This window comes from Phyllostomus discolor, chromosome 8, assembly GCF_004126475.2.
Source record: "Phyllostomus discolor isolate MPI-MPIP mPhyDis1 chromosome 8, mPhyDis1.pri.v3, whole genome shotgun sequence".
In the NCBI taxonomy this organism is placed as follows: Eukaryota; Metazoa; Chordata; class Mammalia; order Chiroptera; family Phyllostomidae; genus Phyllostomus; species Phyllostomus discolor.
The window spans coordinates 106,104,755-106,124,727 of NC_040910.2; the positions used below are offsets into that span (position 1 = coordinate 106,104,755).

At 53.4% G+C, this 19,973-nt stretch overlaps 2 protein-coding genes across 2 annotated transcripts; one reads left to right on the plus strand and one right to left on the minus strand.

Moving 5' to 3' along the window:
• Nucleotides 1-1,618: 1,618 nt before the first annotated feature.
• On the minus strand, nt 1,619-11,593 carry NT5C3B (5'-nucleotidase, cytosolic IIIB). The gene is made up of 9 exons (XM_028520452.2): nt 11,481-11,593; nt 11,161-11,259; nt 10,469-10,538; nt 10,336-10,382; nt 7,592-7,677; nt 6,719-6,808; nt 4,103-4,265; nt 3,002-3,202; nt 1,619-2,132 (listed from the first exon to the last, which is right to left on the minus strand). The coding sequence occupies exons 1-9, from the start codon at nt 11,490-11,492 to the stop codon at nt 1,998-2,000; spliced, it is 903 nt and encodes a 300-aa protein (XP_028376253.1). The 5' UTR covers nt 11,493-11,593; the 3' UTR covers nt 1,619-1,997.
• Nucleotides 11,594-12,065: 472 nt separating this feature from the next.
• KLHL10 (kelch like family member 10) lies at nt 12,066-19,028 on the plus strand. The gene is made up of 5 exons (XM_028521186.2): nt 12,066-12,572; nt 15,323-15,812; nt 16,787-17,404; nt 17,985-18,134; nt 18,350-19,028. The coding sequence occupies exons 1-5, from the start codon at nt 12,271-12,273 to the stop codon at nt 18,722-18,724; spliced, it is 1,935 nt and encodes a 644-aa protein (XP_028376987.1). The 5' UTR covers nt 12,066-12,270; the 3' UTR covers nt 18,725-19,028.
• The last annotated feature ends 945 nt before the right edge of the window (nt 19,029-19,973 follow it).

The window sequence follows — 19,973 nt, forward strand, 5'->3', positions numbered from 1 at the left end:
CACAGTGTCCCTAAATCTCAGTATCCCCCCCCACAGGCTCCTGCCTCCCTGATGCCCAACGTGGGGTCCTAACCCTCAACTGGGAGCCCCAGTCTGCCAAAGGGAGGGCAGGGAGCAGGTGACCACGGAGGAGAGGGGCTGCAGGGGAGGTGTGGAGAGATGGCCCTTGTCTCCTACGTGTCCCAAGCGAACTGAAAGACCTCAAACACGACATACGAAGCTCAAAGGTCACATTGCATAGGCTGGGCTCCTCTTGTAGATCATCCCAATGCTACGACATTGCCACCTCCCCTGCTCCTGGATGTTGGCCATCGCCACCTGCCCCATCCTTCCACTTGTCAGAGGGAAGGTCGCTGAGTTCAAATCTCCAGTGTGTGGGGGTGTGTGTGGGGGGGAGGAAGCGTTGGCTTCGGCCACCAGCCAGGCTGTCTGCTGTCACCTGCCCTGCTGGACTCCAGCCAGTGCAGTAGGGATGACCGGAACTATTCCAGGACGGGGTTGCAGAAGGCACTCAGGAGAGAGAAGGACAGAGCCGGTCACTGAACTGTACCCACAAGCACCACTTCCTTGCCCAGGATGCCCCGAGAGGTGTGACCTGTCCCCATGGCCACGCCCTGGTCCCAAAGCATCCCAGAGGTGCCTCAGGGTCTGACCGGGGCTACAGACCCAGCCTTAAGTGCCAACCGCTCCCTAAGACATACTGGGACGGCCCAGGTGCAGACCGCACGGGGCAGGCCCAGCTCTGCTCAGGAATCCTCGACCGAGCTCTGGCTCCCAGCTGCGGGGTTTGGGCAGGTTTGGGGTCAGGTCCCTCTGAGCCACCTGTGAACTGGACCTGCCTGCAGGGTCGTCGTGAGGATCGGCTGGCGCACATCTGAGACCACAGCAGGACTCAGTCCACACTCCCGAGACCTCCCCACTCAGGTCTACAAACATGAGTTTCCCACAGCCAGGCACCCTTGGGAAGGATGAGGGGCTGATGTCTCCGACAGGCTAAGAGAACGCCAAGTAAACCGGTTGGTCTGCACTTTTTTCTGCAGAAGGTACCCTAGAGAAAATTCAGCTAGTTCTCGACCGTAAGTCAACAGGGAGGGGAGAAAGGCGGGGGGGAGCTGTGAAGAATGCAAAACAAGAGAACAGAAACCACTTCTAGTTTACTCTGCTACAGATTCCTGGTCCCGCCCCCCTCAAGCCACCCATTTTGGTGGCCCTGGACCCACGAGGAGAGGAAGGATGGGAGCACAGGGCGCCAGGGAAAGTTGACGCCCAAGCAGATGATCCCTTTGGGGACCTCTGGAGAAGGGGCTCTGCAGACAGGGATGGTCAGACCCAGCTGATGCCAACTGAATTTCAAGTTTGATGGCTGCAGCAGAATAAAACCCAACGATTCTGGGTTAGAAGCACACCCCTCCGAGCCCGCCTGCTCACCCTGACCCCCACAGACACACGGGGGCTGTGCTGGGGGTGGGGAGGCTCCCGGGCTGGTTTGGGGGTTTTCAAATTGTGTTCCGTTGGAGCCCTAGTGGCTTCTTGGAGGGTCCTGCACCTCCAGGACCAAAGGATCCAGGCTCTGCACCCCCAAACCCCAAATCAGAACAGCTCTGGTTTTAACTTTTTGTTTTTTATTTTGACCTGCTTCACACATCCGATTTGTTGAAGAACAGAATGCTTTCCATAGTAAGCATTTTTGATAAGCAAGAATCCTGGACCAAATGGTCCCCAGAACTCGAACACCCTGCAGGTCCGATTCACGGGGAATGACTTTTGCCGCCTCCCACCCGGCAGAGCCTCCCTCAGGCCTTGATGAACCCAGAGGGAATGCGGAAAGCGTCAGGGGAAGGAGGGGGCAGGGTGAGGGCTCAGCAGCTCGTGGGTGCTGTGGACTGTCCTCCGTACACTCGAGGCTCACGGCAGAGCAGCCCCCCGCTGGGGCGCGCCGCCGCGTCACGGCTGCGGGGACTGGCCCTGCCTCTGTGCCTGCGCCTGCGCCTGCGCACTCAGGAGCCCTGCGTCTCCAGCCAGTCCCCCTGGTGCAGGATGTGCTGCAGCAGCCCGTTGACCACGTCCAGCGTCTCGTCCCTCTCCAGCACAATGTCGTAGGAATCCATGTAGCGCTCCCGCCGCTCCTCCACCTACCAGGGGGGTGGGGAGACTGAGGGCCCCGGAAATGCTCTGCCCTTCACCCACTGTCTGCCTCTCTTGAGCACCTGGGGCTGGGGGAGGGGTGCATTTAAGCCACAATCCCCTAGAGGAGTTCAAGGTCACAGGGCCTGCCTTTTGGAGACACAGATGGCAATGGGCGTAGGCTGCCAAGATGAACCCTGGGGTCCATGTCAAAAGGACAGTAACCAGGCTTAACATGTAACAACCAGACCTTAGCTCTAACGTATCTGGAGTGAATTTTCACGCATTCTGGGGGCTCAGGCAGGTGCTGGCTGAGGGCGAGCACTGGTGCCCGTCCCGCCTGACTCCACAGTGTTTCCCCCCATCAGCTGCCCCTCTGTTCTTGTATTTTTCGTCTCTAAATCAGAAACCCACACCCTACAACACTGACGTCTCCCACCTCCACCGTGCGGTGCAGGTATGCTTCAGGGGGGCTGCTCATCAGCCCCGCCACATCCCAAACAAGGTCACCTTGGGCAAGTTCCTTGACCTCCTCGCCTATCCCCTCGTCTGTCAAATGGCACAGCGGTCACTGCCCCAAAAGGCTGTCGTAAGGGTTAAGCGGGTCAGTGTCGCCCGCACATGGTGAGCGCTCTGCGGGTGTGGGCTCTGATGAAGTGACCGGCGTCGCCCTGACCCCGAACTCATGAACCGCGGGGTGTCTCCCATTTCCCTCGGATAACACGGAACATCCTCCCGAAGAACACGGCCAGCGTCTCACCTCTGAACCTCCGCCACTCGGGGCGGCGCCTGGCGCTCAGGTGCTCGGTGAGCGTTTGTTAACGGGAACCGAGGGGAACGCGAGCCTCGAGGGAGGTGGCCCTGGCCCCCTGCTTACCTTGTCATTGAGGAAGCCAATCTTGAGAATGTTCTCCACGCCCGGAACCCCGTCGGCCATCGTGAGGTCCCCCATGGAGTCGCCCAGCAGGAGGATGTTGGTTTTGCCCTGGAGCTGCTGGAAATAGCTGGAGTGGCCGCACGCGGAGCTGCTCTTGTTGTATGTGTGTATGAGCTGGCCCTTGAATCCCCGCAGGAAACCCTGCACGGTGGAGAAAGGAGACAGACGGGAGGGCTCCAGGGACCCACCCGGCGCCGGCTTGCCGCTGTCCCTGCCGCGGAGGAAAGGAAACCCCAAAAGCCATCGATCACACCGAAACCTCACTGACGTCTACACTCGGGGTCGGCAAAGTGGAGCCCGTGGGCCAGGCCTGAACTATTTTTGTAAGTTAACTTTTACTGGCACCTGCCCCACCCGTTTATTTACATCTTGCCTGTGGCTGGCTGCTCGTCTGCAGGGCAGAGCGGAGCAGTTGCAACAGAGGTCCGAGAGCCCATAAAGCCTAAGACACCTGGTGTTTTACAGAAAAGGTGTGTAATCCCTGCTTGAAGCCTGTAAACTGACAGGGGCCATCAAATGCTGTGGGGCGCCTACTCCAGTGGAAGCGTGAAGCTTGTGACACAGGCACCGGTCAGGCGACAAGCGTGCAAAGCTCCACTTTGGGCTATGCCCTTAACCACGGCTCACAGGCGTGGCGCACGTTCCGGCCACAGGTGTGAAGGGGAAGCAGTTAGAATGTGGACGAGTCAGAGCCGCCCACCTCTGGCTCCAGAAAAACAAGTCGAAGCCCAAGCCCTTGAGGACCCAGAATGGCACTCGACCCATGACAGCGACGTGGGGCCTGGCTGAGCCCCAGACTAGGTCCCCACGGCAGAGAGCTGACCGCTGGCCACACACGACACAGAGCGGGTCCCCTCAAAGCGACTGTCTTTAGCTGGCATGAATCAGTGCATCGCTGCCCGGGGACAAAGAAGCCGGCACGCCCCACCCCCCTTCTCCTCCCTGGGTTAGGCTTTACGTCTGGGGCGAAGTACTGTGGCAGGAGCTTCCCCCCCTCCCCCTTCGCCCGTGCCCGGCCCGAAGGAGATGCAGCTCACGCACGTCCTCGTCGAAGTCCATGTAGTTGGACACGATGTGGATGTTGGGGTGCAGCACTTTCATCTGGCGGATGATCTCCTCCAGGACATCCCCGATGCCCGCGGAGAGGATGCAAAGGGGGATGTCGTTTTGGTAGAGGGTGTTGAAGAACGTCTTGTAGCCCTCCCTGGAAAGAGAGGAAAGGGACCTGAAATGGCACCGCTTCTCCTACTGTTCTTTATCTTCTACTCGGGTTATATACGTCCAGGTTTCTTTAAAAACACTGTACAGCCCTGGCTGGTGTAGCTCAGTGGACTGAGCGCAGGCTGCGAACCAAAGCGTCACAGGTTCGATTCCCAGTCAGGGTACATGCCTGGGTTACAGGCCATGACACCCAGCAACTGCACATTGATGTTTCTCTCTATCCATCTATCTCCCTCCCTTCCCTCTCTGAAAATAAATAAATAAAATCTTAAAAAAAAGCAACACTGTACATTGAGGTATCGGATACAGTATGTGGTTAAAGTGGACTAACTTTTTAAAAAGATTTTTATTTATTTATTTTTAGAGAGAGGGGAAGGGAGAGAAGAAGGGAGGGGGAGAAACATCAGCGCAAAAGAGAAGCATGGACCGGTTGCCTCTCGTACACTCCCCAACCAGGGAGGGAACTGTAACTTGGGCATACACCCTGACCGGGAATTGAACCGGTGACCTTTTGGTTTGTGGGACAACACCCAACCCACTGAGCCACACTAGTCAGGGCTAAAGTATACTAACCTTAAGTGTTCAGCTCAATTAATATTGACATTTGTATATACCCATGCAATTAGCATCCAAATCAATGTCCCCTCATGTCCCTTCCCAGTCAATGCCATGCTCCCCTATCTTGAATTCACATCACCACCTGGCCCCCTGCTTACCTTGTCATTAGCCTTGCCTGTCCTTGAACTTCATATATGAATAGGCTTATTCATATATGAATAGTTGTTTCTGTTCTACAGTCGACTGTTGAATAACACAGTGGTAAGAGGTCCTGACCCTCAATGCAGTTGAAAATCCATGTATATTTTTTGGGGGGAGGCCTGGAAATTTCCTTAGTTTAATCATCCAATTAATTAGGCACATTTTCTATTCGACATATTACTGCACGTGACCATGTCGCTGAAATTTCTGTGACTAAATAATCAGTTTTCCCAGCCTCTAATCCAGGCATAACTTTTGACTTCCCCAAAACTTAGCTACCGTCGTCCCTCGGTATCCACAGGGAGACTGGTCTCAAAACCCCCACGGACACCCAAATCCAAGGCTGCTCCAGCCCCTTAGGTAAGACGGCCCAGCTCAAGGCACACAGCCGGCCTTCCGCATCTGCGTACTCCTAAGCGCAGGCTGGAAACACTGTTTCCAGGATGTGAAAGTGATCTGGCTGTGAGAAGCAGAAGAGAAAACACTGTTTTCCGCCTCCAGCTGGTGGAAAGCGCAGATGCGGAACTCGGACAGCCAACTGTTCACACGGACTGAAAAGGCCCATGTAGGAGGGGCCCTAAAGCTCCCTCTCTGTTGTTCAGGGTCGGCTGCAGAGCACAGCCAGGCAGCCGTCCCAGGGCAGGTTCGCTGAGGAGCCCACCCAGCCCGGCACTTGCATGGTCCGCACGCATCTCTGCTCTCCTAGCTTGTCATGAGCCAGCTTGTCCCGGCAGTTAGGACACACAATCCTTAGGGACACATGCCTTCCCCCCACGGGTCCCCACCTCTTCTCCAGTCCAGACGCTCCAGCAGAGACTGCAGCTCTGTGAAGGCCAGCAATGATCGAGGGTCCCAGGCCAGCCAGCCCCCGTGTCTGGATAAAGAATGCCAGTCACAAGCCCTGGCTGGCATAGCTCAGTGGATTGAGCACGGGCTGCGAACCAAAGTGTCCCAGGTTCGATTCCCAGCCAGGGCACATGCCTGGGTTGCAGGCCACAGCCCCCAGCAACCGCACATTGATGTTTCTCTCTCTCTCTCTCTCTCTCTCTCTCCCTCCCTTCCCTCTCTAAAATAAATAAATAAATAAAATCTAAAAAAAAAAAAAAAAAGAATGCCAGTCACCATGGTGACCCCAAAAGTCTTTTTAAAAAAATTTTAAAGAAGATTATTTACTTATTTATTTATTTACTTACTTATTTATTTTTTTATAGACAGAGGGGAAGGGAGGGAAAAAGAAAGGGAGAGAGAAACATCAATGTGTGGCTGCCTCTCGAGCACCCCCTACTGGGAACCCGGCCTGCAACCCAGGCACGTGCCCTGACTGGGAATTGAACCAGTGACCCTTTGGTTAGCGCAGACCAGCAGTCAATCCACTGACCCACACCAGCCAGGGCTAAAAGTCTTCTTACTATTGGGAAAAATGAGCGCGGTGCTGTTTGTTCTAGGAGAGGCAGCCCTGGTCACATCTACACCAGCAGACTGCTTCCAAGGAAGCACCCGAGGGTAGAAAAGCCTTTGGTTGTATCCAGGGAGGACAAGCAAGACCTTCCCCACTTCAGGTGCTCACGGTGCACTGTCTCCTCCGACTCCCCCAGCAGCTGAGTTCCTCTCCCATCCTCCCCAGCCTCTCTGCCTGAGCAAACCAGCTTCAAACGTTTCCCAGGGTGAGCAGCTTACCGCAGCATTGCATTGGACTCTCTCACCACCTGGGCGATCTGACACTTCTGAATCTTCTGCTGACACAGGAGATTGTGCACCTTGGTCCACCTAGAAACAAACACCCCGGGAGACCCCAAATTCAGTCATGAAGAAACTCAAGTGACCTTTCCCTTTCCAGGGCCAAGTCCCCTCTGGAAGGATTGACAATGGAGGTGGCCTCGTCCTTCTCCATGGAGCCATTCCCTGGAGGACCCTGGTTGTCCATTAAAAAGAAAAAAAGCCCTGGCTGGCATAGCTTAGTGGATTGAGCACGGGCTGTGAAGCAAAGCATCACAGGTTCGATTCCCAGCCAGGGCACATGCCTGGGTTGCAGGCCACGGCCCCCAGCAACCGCACATTGATGTTCCTCTTGCTCTCTCTTTCTCCCTCCCTTCCCTCTCCAAAAATAAATAAATAAAATCTTTTAAAAAATTCCTTAAAAAAAAAAAAAAGGCAACACCACCGAGACACAAGAGGTGGGTGAGTTAACTGCTAACGTCAAAGCTCTCTGAACGCCCCCGCCGTGGCCCCACTCTGCAGAGCCGGGGCCCTGTCCAGCGACACTGCTTCCTACAGGAAGGTTGTCTCCCCGAAGCACTCACTGCCCCACAGAAAGGGGCTTCTAGCTCAGCCCAAGGATTCCTGGTGGGCCCCAGCTCAAGCAGCAGCCACCGTAGCTCCAGGCGTGCCTGGACGACTGGCTCTCACAGCCGGGCCGATGGCATTCCATTAAGCATCCAGGAAGGTAAGGGAATCTGTCATCCCTTCGAAGCTCAGGGAAAGTACACCCCCTCCTGGACCAGACCACCGCGAGGGCCAGGAGCTCCCACCGCCAGCACCACCGCCCCTTACCATTCCACCATGTGAGGTAGCTTCTCCTGGATGGTCTGGTGTGGGTCAATTTCAATCGGGTAGTAGTAGCGATTGAGTGCATTTAGCTGGGGTGACCAAAGGAGGAGAAAAGCCATTAGTGTCCTTGAGCTTTCCCCAGCGAAGTCCTACTGTTTAGCCTGAGAAAAAAAAATCACCTAGACAGTGCGACTTCATGTCAGGGAGAGAATGGATGCTTAGTCACCCCTTGGCCCTCGCCCAGCAGAGAGGTGTAAGGAGCTACAATGCAAAGAGCTTTGCTATCAGGTTAGAGGGTGATTGGATCTCGTTGGTACTGACGAGCTCAGTCCCCGGGCTTAACCACTACGAGCCCAGTTAATGCTGCGTTTCCCGAAAGGCGTGCGCTCTCTCAGGTGGGAGGCGAGCTTGCTTCAGGGAATACATGGACACTATGTACTGTTGTTTTGTTAGTTGTGGATTTATTTTAATGTGTATTAGAAAAAATACTAGCATATCGAAAGCATTATGCTAAGCGAAACAAGCCAGGCAGTGAAAGACAAATACCATATGGTCTCACCTTTAACAGGAACCTAAACAACAAAACAAAGAGACAAGCAAAATATAACCAAAGACACTGAAATAGAGAACAGGCTGACAGTGACCAGAGGGGAGAAGGGAGGGAATTTCAAGGGAAATTTCAGGGGAAAAGGGGAAGGGTTTACAGGAACAAGTATAAAGGACACATGGACAAAAACTAGGGGTGGGTGGAAATGGGAGGGAGGTGGGGAGGGCTGGGTGGGTGGGCTGGGATGGGAGTAAAAGAAAATTGTACTTGAACAACAATGAAAATAAAACTTTTAAAAAAGTAAAAAAAAAACTAGCATATCAAACATGCTTTCAAAATGATTATTTCTTCTGTCAGTTAATCACACTCGGATTTTTTTAAAGCAGGTCAATTTTTAAAAGATACTTAGTAAAGCCCTGGCTGGCGTAGCTCAGTGGATTGAGCGTGGGCTGGGAACCAAAGTGTCGCAGGTTCGATTCCCAGTCAGGGCACATGCCTGGGTTGCAGACCATAACCCCCAGCAACCGTACATTGATGTTTCTCTCGCTCTTTATCTCCCTCCCTTCCCTCTCTAAAAATAAATAAATAAATAAAATCTTAAAAAAAAAAAGATACTTAGTAAAAGTAATACATAGATATGGCAAAAACAAAAACAAAAACAAAACAACCCACCCAAATCACAAAAGCGGAACTAGAGGACTGCAGTTTGGGACACGGCGTGTCAGTGGGTGACTCCTTCACATTGCCACCACCGAGTGGATATCAGTGCCTCCTCTGGCTTCGGTTCCCTTCCACACGCCAGAGCCGTCCGCCCCCTGGGGAGGGACCATGTCTCACGCAAGGCCAGTCAGCGGCAGCCCCCGACAAAGATGGGAATCGACCGGGTACAGAATTTTCATGTCCGTATGTGCACGGCCTCAGAGGACGATGAGACCAAACAGTCCCTGACCACGGGCCCGAAGACGGCTAATGCAAAGACCCCACACTGACCAGGGCAGAACGCTCCTGGAATGTGTTCTCAGTGTGCAGGGGGTTTAATCTGGGGGTAGGGGGGGTGAAAGAACATTTTTCTAAGTATAATAGAATTCAACAGAAGAACATTAACTTTTTAAAAAAGAAGAAAAATGTCTTATATATGAAATTTGCTTTAGTCATTTTTTTTCAGGAGTCTATCAACACCAAAACAAACACACAAAAAAACCCCTCACTTCTCTCTAGCTTCCTGATCTGAGAAAGGGGAATCGCACCCTACTATTTTTATCTGAGGATGCAGCTTCCCGGAAGCTGATAAATCAGGAACCAAATAAAGTGACTTGCTAAAAGCTATCAACAGTGATGGAGCCAAAACCGACCTTACGCTGAAAGTGGCTTTCCCGGAGATAGGTTTTAGAGATGTAAGGACCATCTATAATCCAAGTACACATCTCAATACCGAGCACCACAATCATGACAGAGTATTATTGGAAGGGCCCACCAGTAAGACGTACCCAACAGACCATTTAACATGCCATTTAGTGAATTTCGTAACACAGTGGAACTGAATGACGCAGCTACCCAGCAGAAAGAGCCCAGCAACCTTCAGAGAACAGCCAGCTAGCAGGGCTCTGCCCTGGCCCAGGGGCCCTGATGGGAAGCGTGCGAAACAAAGTAAAACAAACTCCAGGGCCACAGGGATTGCTTTCCAATATCTGCACGCATCTTATGGAAACAGAGTTACGGTACAACACGCTGACATGAATTCGGAAGTTGTTCTAGATGCTGGTGGCCTAGCCAAGAAAACGAATATATATTATTAGAGCATAGCGTGGTGGAAAGAGTTTGGGACAGAGTCAGATCCAGGGGAAAGCCGGGCCCAGCGTCTTGCTGTGTGACCTCAGGTAAGTTGCTCAACCTCTCCCAGCCTATTTCCTCAATTGTCAGACGGAGGCAATGCTGGTTCTGTTTGTCTCTCAAGGTTGTGGGAGGGTTAAAAAACAAACACTGAAGTCTCTTGTAAACTCTGTCACTAGCAGTGAGCATAATGTCCAGACCGCAGCTGGTAACTGTGGGAAAACATGTCCCCGTGTATCAAGACCAGAGGCTCACTGGAGGAAAAAAAAAAAATTAAATAACCTTCTAAGGTCTCTATCCTGGAGTCTTTGGTCCTAACCAAGAGCCATTTGAAATAACAATATAGGAGCAAAGAAGGGGAGCAACGCACCTCTTTCCGGCACTCCTCACTGACGATGCTGCTGTTATCCAGGGTATCTGCAAAGACACCAAGTGCCTTTCGCTCGCCCCTCATGAGCCATCCCCTTGGCAAGCCCCGCCAAGCCAGTTAGTATGTGACTTACTGTAGGAAGAAGGACACCGCTTCCCATCACACGCAAACCTGCTCAAGGTCATGTCAAAATCAGAGATGACCTAGGATGCAAAAGAGAGACGATGCCCAGACAGGCTCCTTCCCTTGTGGCTTTGTGTCAGCCTGGGGCGGGGTGGGGGAGCACAGTTCAATGGGCTCGGTGCCCGGACTGCAGGCAAAGCCCTGGAGGAGTTAGGGAGGGCCGCCCAGGCAGGGGAGAACTAATCCTACTTAACACAGTGCCATCCCCGACCAGGGTCACCACCGCTGGGGTGGGGGATGCTGAAGAGTCAGGACCCCTGTGGCTCTTTCCATAGCACCCACTTCAGTGCCCTGGGTCCTTCCTTTATCACCCATCTCCACATCTGCAACTTCTTGGGGAGCTGACCGGGGCTAGTGTGGAAAACGAGTCCTCAGGGCCTGGCGTGGGATGCTGTCTGTCTAATTAGAGGAAGCAGCGTGACCTTACTGAGAAATTTGACATGTAGGTGTCTGGGGCAGGCAGGCGCCCCTCCACTCCCCCAAGGCAAAACGGGCGAACCGACAGCTTGTCCTCAGCCTCCTGTCCATGTCTAAGGGCTGCAGGTTTGCAGGTGCCCGCAGCCACGCGGGAAAGCACCCGCGCAGGACGCCTCCACAGCCTCCCCGACCTGCAGGCCCGGCCCGACCTCGCCGCGGCGGTACCTGTAAGCGGTCTCCTCCGCCCCTGCGGAGGGCGCTCACGATCTCCTGGACCCTCCTGGGTTGCCGCATCAGGACCGTGGCCTTCATCAGGGCGCTCACCTGTCCCGAGACCCGAGAGAACGGCTGACCCCGGCACCGCGCAGGGCCCAAGGGGAGCCCGGGACTCGCCTGGGCAACCCTGCGAGGCCCGGCCTGGGGCGCAGGGGCTCCGGCCCGGCCGGGGGCGCCTACTGCCCGGGGTGGCGCGGCGCCCCGCCGGCGGCCCCGGCGCGCCTCGGTGTCGGGGCCCGCGCTACACCGGACGATTCCTCCAGCCTCACCTCCTCCACCATGATGCTTGCACCGGCTGAGCTGCGCCGGGACAACGACCGCCCCTGCGGCCGCACTGCGCAGGCGTCTCCGCTGCCGCCGGCCGGGGGACCTGGGAGCCCCGACACCCGCGGGGCCTGGGGAGGCTGGCGGCCCTGGGCGCGCTGTGTCCCGCGCTGGGCTGTGTTGAGGAGGGTGGCGGTCCCAGGGAACTGGAGTGACTGGATGCTGCTCTTTCTAGAGCAAAAACCGCAACAACCACGATCATTTCCGGGCTTATAGTTGGCACGCCAAAAAAAAAAAAAAAAAATGCCGCAGGAGGGGAGCGGGTGAGAAGGAGCCACAAAGTGATTGCTAAAAACCCGGGAGGTATTTCTGGTCCCCTCCTCACCGGGAGAAAACGAGTGACTACCTCACATCCAGAGAGGGCAGGAAGGCCCTGGACAACCTGGACAAGAATGAAATTCTAATCAGTTTTATTTCTCCTTTCTGCCTCCTCTGTTGGTTTCCTCGAACTGCAGGCTGGGGAGCCGAGGGTGGCGCTGTGGAAGAGGGTGGATGGACCGACCTGGGCCGCCGGAGCCAGAATGAATAAAAACTCCCATGTCACGCTGGTGGCCACAGTCCCACTCTGGGCACAATGGAGGTGGGGGGTGATTGTCAGCCTAACAGCGTGGTGGGGGAGGGGAGGAGGAAGGGAACAGGGGCAGGAGAAGGTTCCAGAACCTGAGAGCACAATCCTGAGGGTGATCTCACTGCAGGCCCAGGATTCTGGAACCTGGGCTGCCTGATAGACCCTACATGAAAAATGTAGTAGGGACGAGGAGCGACAGCTGGCTAAAGGGGCCCCCCCAGAACCCTCCCGACCCCCTGGGGAGAGCAGCCTGTCTCAGCTGGTCCCAGGGTGCCATGGAGATGGAGAGCGCCGCGGCCTCCACCCGGTTCCACCAGCCTCACATGGAGCGGAAGATGAGCGCGATGACCTGCGAGATCTTCAACGAGCTCAGGCTGGAGGGCAAGCTCTGCGATGTGGTCATCAAGGTCAATGGCTTTGAGTTCAACGCCCACAAGAACATCCTCTGTAGCTGCAGTTCCTACTTTAGGTATAACAGGGTCGCTGCACCGCGCCGAAGCGGGGGTTGGGTGCATCTGGAGACTCCTTGCTTTGTTTCAGGTTTCCCGCCCACCGCCGCCGTCTTCAGTGGAGGAATACCGTCATCGCTCTGGGCTCCCGTAGCCTTTGTCACCCGAAGAGGCCCTTCCGACCAGGGCTAGACCCTCTTCCCACTGAACGCCAGACCTCTCTCTGGGGTTCAGCTGGATTTCAGCCACCTATTGGTGGGCCAGCTGCTCCCCCCGCCCCCCCTTTGATTCGCACTCAAATCAACCTTAGGGAAAGTTAAGCACCTATCCTGGGTTTCCTGCTGGAACCTAGATGGCCACGCCCCTTCAGCCGCCGCCCCCGCCCCCGCCCCTATCCCAGCTCAGACCAGCTCAGACAGGGTGGTCAAGTAACAGGGATTGAGGGAATGGGAAGGCGGATGCAGGAAAAAAGGGAGTGTGGGCACAACCCATTGCAACCCAGGAAATAAAAGGGCTATTTTGCTCCTGAGCTTGGAATGTCTGAGAAATCCATTCCTATCAAGATACGATGTGTCCCACCTGTTGCTAAAAGTTCTTCTCTAGACCTACAGCAGAGTGTACAGAAAGCCCAGACAGCACATACTTTTTAAAAAAAGATTTATTTATTTTTAGAGAGGGAAGGGAGGGAGAAAGAGAGAGAGAGAGAGAGAAGCATCAATGCATGGTTGCTGGGGGCCGTGGCCTGCAACCCAGGCATGTGCCCTGGCTGGGAATCGAACTTGTGACACTTTGGTTGGCAGCCCTCGCTCAATCCACTGAGCTACGCCAGCCAGGGCCAGACAGTACATACTTTAAGCTTTGCGGGTCATGCTGTCTCTGTCGCACGCCACTGCTCCACTCCGCCTTTATAGCAGGAAAGCAGCTAAGAATAGCAGTTAATGATAAATGAAAGAGCATGGCTGTGTTCCAGTGAAATTATCTGTGAACACTGAATTTGAATGTATGCTAATTTCCAGGTGCTGCAAAATTTCCATTTTCCCCCCATTTAAAAATGTAAAAAAAAAAAACTACTTTCAACTCCTGGGCGGTACAAAAAGAGGGGGGTGGGATCCGGCCCAGAGGCTATGTTTGCAGACCCCGCTTTAGAGAAGACTTTGACCTCTAAGCCCGTATTTCCTTAAACGCCCCAGAAAAGGGGAGCAAAGGAGATACCAGGGCAGGGGATTCTGTCTTGTCCAACCCCTGGAAAAGTAGTCAGCTGCGTAGTGTGATAGCAGCCACTTATTTATTCCTTAATTGTTTACTGAGTGGGCACTGGAAATGAAACAATGACTAGAAACATTCCCATTCTCATGAAGCTTACCTCCGGGTAGGGAGAATGGGCATTAAACTAGTAAGATACGTACCCAGTTGTAAGTGCTAAGGAAACAAAGAAGACAGGGAGTGATGGATGGCAATTCTAAATAGGATGATCCCTGTGCTGACAAAGTTACATTTGAGCAAAGACTCCCAGGGAATGGAGTGAGAAATCCAGAAACCCAGGCAGCCTTCCGGGCAGCAGGAAGAGCAGGGAAAGGACCCGAGACAGAAGCATTTCTGGGGTATCCAAGGAAGGCAGGTCAGCGGGGCTGGAAGGGAGGGAGAGCACAGCGGGGAGAAAACACGGCGGGAGAGGTGTGACTGGGGGAGATCTCCTTTCACGGGACTTCCGTAGACCCTGGTAAGGACTCTGTATTTATTCTGCATAAGAAGGGAGGTCGATGGAAGGTTTTGACTTGCAGGGGTGTCCAGCCTTTTGGCGTCTCTGGGCCACACTGGAAGAGGAGGTTGTGTCTTGAACCACACATTAAATACGCAAACACTACCGAAAACTGATGAGGAACAACAACAAAAAGGTTTTAAGTAAATTTACGGCTTTGTGTTGGGCCACATCCATAGCCATCCTGGGCCGCATGCGGCCTGCGGGGCCACGGGCTGGACACCCCTGCTGAGTTTAAGAGGAACACTGGTGGCTCAGATACGGCTAGCGTCCGGAGCTCTCCAGAGCAAACCTGTTAGGAGGTGCCTCCCAATCTAGGCAAGAGACAGTAGTGGCTTGGCCCAGGGAGGTATCAACAGATGTGATTAGGTTGCGGGCATGTGGTGATTGAAGACTACTTATTTCTTTTTTTGAAATTAAAAAAAAAGTTTTTATTTTTAGATAGAAGGGAATGGGGGGAAGAAAAAAAGGGAGAGAAACATCAATGTGTGGTTGCCTCTCCTGCACCCCTCCCACTGGGGACCCAGCCCACTACCCAGGCGTGTGCCCTGACCGAGAATCGGACTGGTGACCCTTTGGTTTGCAGTCTGGCACTCAGTCCACTGAGCCACACCAGCCTGGGTGAAGATCACTTATTTTAAACGTATATTGCTCGAGGTTAATTTCCTTAAGCAAGGTAGAGTTTGATGGGCACTGGGCTGGTACAGAAGAGACCTGGGTCTTACTCCCAGCTCCAGATCCCGATTGCTCCGCCTACAAAGTGAGAAAGGGACCTGGTTATCACGAGGATGGTAGGAGTGACCGAAGTTCCTGGGCAAGTTCTCCTGCCCATTGTGCAAAGCACGGTCTGCCCCCACTCTCCTCCCTCATGCCAGCTTATTCCCCATGTAGTCTTCAGCAAAATGTTCAAACTACCCTCAACAAGAAAAGGTGGGTGGGTGGGGGAAAATGCATGAATGACGGCAAAGTGGAAAGGAACGTTTCAGTGACTGCTTGTTCGTTCTTCCCCAGAGCTTTGTTTACGAGTGGCTGGAACAACACTGAGAAGAAGGTGTACAACATTCCCGGCATTTCCCCCGACATGATGAAGCTAATTATCGAATACGCGTACACCAGGACGGTGCCCATCACGCCGGACAACGTGGAGAAGCTGCTGGCCGCCGCAGACCAGTTTAACATCATGGGTATCGTAAGGGGTTGCTGCGAGTTCCTCAAGTCGGAGCTGTGTCTGGATAACTGCATCGGCATCTGCAAGTTCACCGACTACTACTACTGCCCGGAGCTCCGGCAGAAGGCCTACATGTTCATACTGCACAACTTCGAGGAGATGGTGAAGGTCTCGGCGGAGTTTCTCGAGCTCTCGGTCACCGAACTAAAGGATATTATTGAGAAAGACGAGCTCAACGTCAAACAAGAAGATGCTGTTTTTGAGGCCATTTTAAAATGGATTGCTCATGACCCCCAAAATAGGAAGCAGCATATTTCCGTGTTGCTCCCCAAGGTCAAGTTTAAATTTTTTTTTTGTGGGATGCCGATTGCTCACTTTTGATTCATTTATCCCAGGGAGATTGTCCTAAGAGCCATATTCAGATGTTTGACAGATTCCAGGACTGTATTTACATACACTTATTTTTTTAAGCGTATTTATTATTTAAAAAAATTTTTTTTAATTTAATTTATTTTTAGAGAGGGAAGGGAGGGAGAAAGAGAGAGAGAAACATCAATGTGCGGTTGCTGGGGGTCATGGCCTGCAACCCAGGCATGTGCCCTGACTGGGAATCGAACCTGCGATGCTTTGGTTTGCAGCCCATGCTCAATCCACTGAGCTATGCCGGCCAGGGCATGTATTTTATTATTTTTAGAGAGAGGGGAAAGGAGGGAGAAAGACAGGGAGAAGCATTGATTAATTGCCCTTCACACCACCTGGCCTTTAACGCAGGCATGTGCCTTGACCAGGAACAGAACCAGCAACCTTTTGGTTCCCAGGGCGGCACCCCATCCACTGAGCCACACCTGCCAGGGCTTACATACACTTATGGATGTGTATGTAGGCATGACCTACTAGTTTCTGCAACTTTGCAATTCTCTTTGCCCTTGGCATTGCTAGTTCCTTTTATCCCAGACATATTCTTTGGTCAAAATTCTCTCTGGCAGTGGGTGAGAAACTGAACTCATAGTCATTTGGTGCTAATTCATGTCATTTTACATATAAACACAAATACTGATTTACGGAACAAATTACTACAGCTTTTTGGGGTCTAGGAGTACTGTGCAGTGGCCATCGAATGGGTTCGCTTGCTGATCATTTTCTAGCTCATCTTCAGCATCCAAATGTTTAAATTGAGTTGTAAATTAAAAAAAAAAAAAAGTGGCCGTGCTGCCATTCCCAGGCAGGTGTGAGACAGGGGGTTCAGGATGCGGGTGTTCCAGGCGCCCTCACCTCACTGTAAATCACTTGCTGCATTTCCTTCTCAGGTCCGCCTGGCCCTAATGCACGCTGAGTACTTCATGAACAATGTTAAGATGAATGACTATGTCAAAGACAGCGAGGAATGCAAGCCGGTCATCATTAACGCCCTAAAGGCCATGTATGACCTAAACATGAATGGACCCTCTAACTCGGACTTCACCAACCCACTGACCAGGCCCCGCCTGCCCTACGCCATCCTGTTTGCGATTGGCGGCTGGAGCGGCGGGAGCCCCACCAATGCCATCGAGGCCTACGATGCTCGGGCAGACCGATGGGTGAACGTCACGTGCGAGGAGGAGAGCCCCCGCGCCTACCACGGGGCAGCCTACTTGAAAGGCTACGTGTACATCATTGGGGGGTTCGATAGCGTGGACTATTTCAATAGTGTTAAGCGTTTTGACCCGGTTAAGAAAACGTGGCACCAGGTGGCCCCGATGCACTCCAGACGTTGCTATGTCAGCGTGACGGTCCTCAGCAACTTCATCTACGCCATGGGAGGGTTCGATGGCTACGTGCGTCTCAACACGGCTGAGCGTTACGAGCCAGAGACCAACCAGTGGACACTCATCGCCCCCATGCACGAGCAGAGGAGTGACGCGAGCGCCACAACGCTCTACGGGAAGGTAAAACTGGGGGGCCGGTGGGGGGCCGGGACAGCACACGGGCCCAGAGACAGCGCTCTCCTTCGACGTGGGGGGTGGACGGGAAACAGGCGGCAGCACCCTTTGCAGTTTTAACTCCATCAGGTGACCGCGTCGCCCTTCGTACCCATCTTTTCTGACTTTGCTTATTAAAAAAGCAATGTGTGTACAGGGCAGGCACTCGGGCAGCCGCCTCTAGGAAACCTGACCACATGAGCGCCCCCGGATGACGGTGCCCCCGAGCACTGCCCCTCAGTCCTGCTGCTCCCCACTCCACGGGGACACGCTGACTGGCAGCTCCTCGTTTGGGACATCTTTGCATTCCGCCCCGTGAATGTCTTCCCCTGGCTGGGCTTTCATTTGCATCCGTTCGCTGTAATAAACACTGAGCATGACCATAAAAACTAAAACTAAAGGGCGCTGCCAGCACACGTGAAGAAAAGAAACGCAGCGTGTACAGACGGGCATCAGAAATGCACCCCGCTGCCCCCCCGCACCGTGTCCACACCCTCCCAGGGCCCAGCGGTGGCAGCTGGGGTCACCTGGCACTGCCGTCACACAGGTCTACATATGTGGCGGCTTTAACGGAAACGAGTGCCTGTTCACAGCAGAGGTGTACAACACCGAGAGCAACCAGTGGACCGTCATAGCGCCCATGAGGAGCAGGAGGAGTGGGATAGGCGTGATCGCCTATGGAGAGCACGTGTACGCGGTGAGTGCACCTCGAGCCTCGGCCGGCACGCTCCCCCGCGCTGCCCGGTTAGTGAACAGGTTTGCGCCGCTGCGGGGGAGCATGCGAAGAGGGTTTCTCCCCGAGGGAGACGGTGGGAGAGGGAGGTGTGGGATCACCAGTCCCCGCCTCAAAGGGCCTCCTGGGTGAGCAGGACCGAGGGCTGACCGTGGGCCGCGCTCCGCTGCTGCCCGCAGGTAGGCGGCTTCGACGGGGCGAACCGGCTCAGGAGCGCCGAGGCCTACAGCCCCGTGGCGAACACCTGGCGCACGATCCCCACGATGTTCAACCCTCGCAGCAACTTCGGCATCGAGGTGGTAGACGACCTCCTGTTCGTGGTGGGCGGCTTCAACGGCTTCACCACCACCTTCAACGTGGAGTGCTACGACGAGAAGACGGATGAGTGGTACGACGCCCACGACATGAGCATCTACCGCAGCGCCCTGAGCTGCTGCGTGGTCCCGGGGCTGGCCAACGTCGGGGAGTACGCCGCCAGGAGGGACAACTTCACGGGCCTGGCGCTGCGGGACGAGGTCAAGTACTCCGCTTCCACAAGCACCCTGCCTGTATGAGCCTCTTCATTTAGCTAATAAAAAGTCTAAGCAATAAGAATTAATTCTTTTTTTAAAATAAATTCAGTGTTTAAACTTGTAAGAGTACTGGAAAATGTTCAACTTAAGGGAGCCAAGGGCTGAACAAACGAGGGAGAGGGAAGGAAGGGATGTTCAAAGTCCACGCCGACACGGGAAAAACCACACGGTGCACGACCAGCTCTAGTGAAATACGTTTATTTAGCACTTACAGTGAGACCGTTAGTACTTGAACACAGAACAAGAGAGCTTCAGGAACACAGAACAAGCTATTTTACACTGCGATGTCTCCAAGTGCCCGGAATTCCACAGTCCCACATCTCCCGACTCACAGGAGAGCATCAGGATTATACTTTCGGCAGAATGGGGGCTTGGATACTGCTGGCCCCCAAACCTCACTGTGCATCCACCTGAACTAAGTGTGTGTATCACAAACCACTCGATGGGCTGGGCCTAGCGCAGGGACGCTAAGGTCTGTCTTCAGACATCTAGCAGGCACTCCTTTTTGGGAGTGCGTTATGCAGGGGGAGTAAGTTCACAAGTGCTCTATCGTATGTGCTTCACCGTCATACAGAGCAAGACGAAAGCCCCACAAAGGTAAGCGACAAACAAGCAGGTACTGGGCTCCCTAGATTCCTTGAGGCAAAACGATCACCTCGTGATGGTGGTGTTACTGAACTGCATCACTCAAGGATGAGCTCCGCTGTTTCCAGTGACCAGAACACGTTCTAGTGTTAGCATTGTAACAAAAGCGAAAACGGACTATTCTCAACAAAGTAACAAACTGAAGTGATGAACTGTGCCAAAAGGTCTGACAGTTATAAAGAAGACTGAGTGGTTTCTTAAATATTCTACAGTTACATAGCAACCGATAGGCACCCTATTTTTACAGTGTGGGCAGATGGACATGCTTCACAACGCTTTGTTTTTGAAAGACACGAAATGCGACCGATATGCCCTTTTTATTTAAGCTTAATTTAAGAAAAGCACAAAAAGTCCCTTTGGTTATGCTTGATTAGGCCGAGTAACTAAAACACACAATTTAGCTTACCTGTCTACCAATAGTATAGTGTTCATACAGAATAATGAGGCAGAGAGTAATGCATTTAAAACATACCACATGCTACACTAATCAAGAAACATGAAAAGTGCGCCCTAGAAACTGCCTTACCAGCAGCCTAAAGAGCTTAAAATACATAAACACACAAATTTTCCATAAACACCATCTTTT

Coding starts and splice junctions, on each gene's coding strand:
- NT5C3B (XM_028520452.2), bottom strand. Junction 7,678..10,335: donor GTGAGGAGTGCCGGAAAGAG/GTGCGTTGCTCC, acceptor TGGTCACCCCAG/CTAAATGCACTCAATCGCTA. Junction 6,809..7,591: donor CTACCTCACATGGTGGAATG/GTAAGGGGCGGT, acceptor GTTTGTTTCTAG/GTGGACCAAGGTGCACAATC.
- KLHL10 (XM_028521186.2), top strand. CDS start 12,271: ATGAAAAATGTAGTAGGGACGAGGAGCGACAGCTGGCTAAAGGGGCCC. Junction 12,573..15,322: donor AGCTGCAGTTCCTACTTTAG/GTATAACAGGGT, acceptor GTTCTTCCCCAG/AGCTTTGTTTACGAGTGGCT. Junction 15,813..16,786: donor TTTCCGTGTTGCTCCCCAAG/GTCAAGTTTAAA, acceptor TTTCCTTCTCAG/GTCCGCCTGGCCCTAATGCA.